The following is a 4758-nucleotide window of genomic DNA, read 5'->3' on the forward strand; positions in this document are numbered from 1 at the left end:
GTGAGACGGAATGCTAGACTAGATGGACCCTCCCTGGTCTGACCCAGCAGGGCTCTTCTGAGGTTCTTCTCAAGGGAAGGCCTCGACCTCTCTGCCCTGTTGTTGGCCCTCCAGAGGAACTGGCTGGCCATTGTGGGAGACAGGAGGCTGGACTAGATGGACCCTCCCTGGTCTGACCCAGCAGGGCTCTTCTGATGTTCTTGTCAGGGGAAGGCCTTGGCCTCTCTGCCCTGTTGTTGGCCCTCTGGAGGAACTGGTTGGCCACTGTGTGAGATGGGATGCTAATTCTCACTGGTCTGATCTTCTGAGGTTCTTAACTTCCTTGTTTTCTGACTTGCAGGGGGTGAAATGGTTCCTGAATCCAGGCCCTAACGATGCTGCATTACAATCACTCCAACCCTTCTAATTTCATCTTAATGGGGATTCCGGGGCTGGAGGCTGCCCACTTCTGGATTGCCTTCCCCTTCTGCTCCCTGTACATCATCGCCCTGCTGGGGAACTTCACCATCCTGTGCGTGGTTAAGAGGGAGCCCAACTTGCACTTGCCCATGTACTACTTCCTCTGCATGTTGGCTATGCTTGACTTGGTGCTCTGCACTTCCACCGTGCCCAAGATCCTCGGCATCTTCTGGTTCCACTCACACACCATCGGCTTCCACACGTGCATCATCCAGATGTTTTTCATCCACGGCTTCTCCGCAGTGGAGTCGGGGGTCCTGCTTGCCATGGCCTTTGACCGCTACGTGGCCATCTGCACCCCTCTGCATTACACGACCATCCTCACCAGCTCTGTCGTCGCCAAGATGGGCTGGACGGCTCTCATGAGGGGCATCGGCTTCATGACCCCTTTGACCTGCCTGGTGAGCAGCCTCCCCTACTGCAGCTCCAATGTCATCGCCCACTCCTACTGCGAGCACATGGCTGTGGTCAAGCTGGCCTGTGGGGACACCACGCCCAACAACATCTATGGGATCACAGCAGCCACCTTTGTGGTGGGCTCCGACTCCATCTTCATTGCCGTTTCCTACGGGCTCATCCTCAGGGCAGTCATGGGGCTTTCTTCGAAGGAGGCCCGCCGGAAATCCTTTGGCACTTGTGGCTCCCATATCTGTGTCATCCTCATCTTCTACACACCTGGACTCTTCTCCTTTTACACCCAGCGCTGGGGGCACAATGTCCCTACACACATCCACATCCTGATGGCTGATCTCTACCTCCTGGTGCCCCCTATGCTGAACCCCATAATCTATGGCATGAAAACCCGGCAAATCCGGGAGCAAGTCCTGAGGCCTTTCTTCCACAAGACACTCCAAGCTGGGTTTTCTTGACTCCAGCTGATCTTCAAAATGGAGGAAAGGAGAACAATGTAAGCCATTTTGGAGTAGTGGAGATCCAGTTTGGTGTAGTGGTGAAGTGCACGGACTCTTATCTGGGAGAACCGGGTTTGATTCCGCACTCCTCCACTTGCACCTGCTGGAATGGCCTTGGGTCAGCCATAGCTCTCTTATCTGGGAGAACCGGGCTTGATTCCCCTCTCCTCCACTTGCACCTGCTGGAATGGCCTTGGGTCAGCCAGAGCTCTCTTATCTGGGAGAACCGGGTTTGATTCCCCACTCCTCCACTTGCAGCTGCTGGAATGGCCTGGGGTCAGCCAGAGCTCTCTTATCTGGGAGAACCCAGTTTGATTCCCCACTCCTCCACTTGCAGCTGCTGGAATGGCCTTGGGTCAGCCAGAGCTCTCTTATCTGGGAGAACCGGGTTTGATTCCCCACTCCTCCACTTGCAGCTGCTGGAATGGCCTTGGGTCAGCCAGAGCTCTCTTATCTGGGAGAACCGGGTTTAATTCCCCACTCCTCCCCTTGCAGTTGCTGGAATGGCTTTGGGTCAGCCATAGCTCTCGTAGGAGTTGTCCTTGAAAGGGCAGCTTCTGGGAGAGCTCTCTCAACCCCTTATCCACCTCACAGGGTGTCTGTTGTGGGGGGAGAAGATATAGGAGAGGGGTGGCCAACGGTAGCTTTCCAGATGTTTTTTGCCTACCACTCCCACAGCCCCAGCCATTGGCCATGCTGGCTGGGGCTGATGGGAGTTGTAGGCAAAAAACACCTGGAGAGCTACCGTTGGCCACCCCTGATATAGGAGATTGTGAGCCACTCTGAGACTCAGAGAGAAGGGTGGGGTATAAATCTGCAGTCTTCTTCTCATGTTGACCCCTGCATCTTTGCATGTGGGTGTCAGGCAATAAGGTTTCAAAGCAACCAGAGCTTGAATTGATACAAAGTTCGGCTTTATTTTATACTCCATATGCACTAGAACGAAGAGATTGGGACTGATACCATGTAACAGTGCAAAGCATACTTAAGAGGGTTACATCAAAGATTTCTAAACAAAAGCCACAATTCTAAACGTTGCTGAGCTGAGGTGTGAAGGTTCACACGGTCCCCTTTCTCTTATCTTATTCTTACGGTTTGTCTTCCTGGGATGGCCAAGAGGCTCGTCCCTGGAGGCTCTTTATCTTCAAAGGGGAATTATTGCCTTTGTTAGTATCAGGGAGAGAGAGGTTCACATCAAGCACTGGCAACAATCTACAACATTCTGTTTTGATATGCAAGGTCTTTCTCATGGTTAGTAACAGCGGTTCAATATGGCAGCTATTAAGTGAAGCATTTCATTTCAGGAAAAGTTGCATTGCCTGACAGTGGGCCTTTTTCAGGAGTGTCTCATTTGCCACGGTGTGTAAGAGGATGCTGGACTCGATGACCCCTTGGTCTTCTGATTCAGCTCAGCTGCTGTTATAGTCTTATGGTCTAATCCAGTTAGCGTTGCACATCCCATGACTCAAGACCCCGCAGAGCCGGTAACAGTGATGTCAAGACAAGACGTTATTTATTTATTTATTTACTTGCTTGCTTAATTGATATTCTGCCCTTTCCCAGACGGGCTCAGGGCGGATAACAACATTTTAAAACAGTAAAACAGCAATTAAAACCAATAAAATTCCGTATAATTGAATGTAACACAGAATAGTGCAATTAGGGTTGCCAAGTCCAATTCAAGAAATATCTGGGGACTTTAGGGGTGGAGCCAGGAGACATTAGGGGTGGAGCCAAGATCAAGGCTGTGACAAGCATAATTGAACTCCAAAGGGAGTTCTGGCCATCACATTTAAGGGGACGGCACACCTTTTCAATTCCTTCCTTCCATAGGAAATAATGAAGGATGGGGGCACCTTCTTTTTGGGCTCATAGAAGATTTGGACCCCTTTGTCCGATCTTTTTGAAACTTGGGGGTTATTTTGGGGAGATGCACTAGATGCTATACGGAAAATTTGGTGCCTCTACCCCAAAAAACAGCCCCCCCAGAGCCCCAGATACCCGCGGATCAATTCTCCATGATTTTCTATGGGAATAAATCTCCCTAGGGAATAACAGAGTTCCCAGCAGACATTTCCCTCCCCTCCCCCCCGCTTTCTGACGACCCTGCAGCAGGGGGAGGGCCTCCAAACCGGGGGATCCTTTGCTCCCACCTGGAGATTGGCAACCCTAAGTGCAATTTGTCCGTGAAGAATAGTGCAATTTGTGAGCGAGAGAGCAGAGAAAGGCTCCGAAACCATCAGCAAGCTCTAGATTTGGCGAGTTCTCTCCTTCTCTCAAGAAATATATTGCTGGGGGTTTGCCATCCCATCCTGCTGCTGTGAAGTCACCAATTCAAGCAGTATGAATTTGAAGGACTATACTTCAGAAGTTTGGAACAAATTTGGACATTTACAGCTGTTAAAGAGACAGTAACCCACGGAACGAGGGAAGCTAACCCTCACGGACTCTTTGTAGCTGCCTGAACTTGTTTTCATTTGTATTACACTATGTATAATGTGGATTTTGTCATAGTTACTAGAGACAGTGTATCATTCATGTTATGTATATTTCGGTGAGTCTTTTCTGCTAGTATTCACATTGGTACACTGGAAGCTGTTGTTCTTATTACAAGACTCAAGACCATGCAGGCTCAACATTAGGAAGAACTTCCTGACTGTTCGAGCGATTCCTCAGTGGAACAGGCTTCCTCGGGAGGTGGTGGGTTCTCCTTCCTTGGAGGTTTTTCAACAGAGCCCAGATGACCATCTGACAGCAATGAGGATCCTGTGAATTTAGGGGGAGGGGTTTGTGAGTTTCCTGCATTGTGCAGGAGGTTGGGCTAGATGACCCTGGAGGTCCCTTCCAACTCTATGATTCTATAAGAGAAGCCATGTTAGATCAGGCCAATGGCCCATGCAGTCCAACACTCTGTATCACACAGTGGCAAAAAAAAAAACAAAACAGGTTCCATCAGGAGGTCCACCAGTGGGGCCAGGACACTAGAACCCCTCCCACTCTTGCCAATCCCAAGCACCAAGAATCCAGAGCATCACTGCCCCAGACAGAGAGGTCCAACAATATGCTGTGGCTAATAGCCACTGATGGACCTCTGCTCCATATTTTTATCTAACCCCCTCTTGAAGCTGGCTATGCTTGTAGCCGCCACCACCTCCTGTGGCAGTGAATTCCACATGTTAATCACCCTGTGGGTGAAGGACTTCCTTTTATCAGTTCCAACCCAACTGCTCAGCAATTTCAATGAATGTTCACGAGTTCTCCTATTGTGAAAGAAGGGAGAAAAGGACTTCCGTCTCTACCTTCTCCACCCCATGCATAATCTTGTAAACCTCTCTCATGTCACCCCGCAGTCGACTTTCCTCCAAGCTAAAGAGCCCCAAACGTTTCA

General features: G+C 50.1%; 1 protein-coding gene across 1 annotated transcript; it reads left to right on the forward strand.

Moving 5' to 3' along the window:
• Positions 1-374: 374 nt before the first annotated feature.
• Positions 375-1328, forward strand: LOC132590947 (olfactory receptor 52P1-like). The gene has a single exon (XM_060263859.1). It carries the CDS (start codon positions 375-377, stop codon positions 1326-1328), a length of 954 nt encoding a protein of 317 aa, XP_060119842.1.
• The last annotated feature ends 3430 nt before the right edge of the window (positions 1329-4758 follow it).

The sequence above is a fragment of the Heteronotia binoei genome, unplaced genomic scaffold (assembly GCF_032191835.1).
Source record: "Heteronotia binoei isolate CCM8104 ecotype False Entrance Well unplaced genomic scaffold, APGP_CSIRO_Hbin_v1 ptg001202l, whole genome shotgun sequence".
NCBI lineage: Eukaryota > Metazoa > Chordata > Lepidosauria > Squamata > Gekkonidae > Heteronotia > Heteronotia binoei.

What these genes read in the sequence shown, in the direction of transcription:
- LOC132590947 (XM_060263859.1), top strand. Translation starts at nt 375, where the DNA reads ATGCTGCATTACAATCACTCCAACCCTTCTAATTTCATCTTAATGGGG.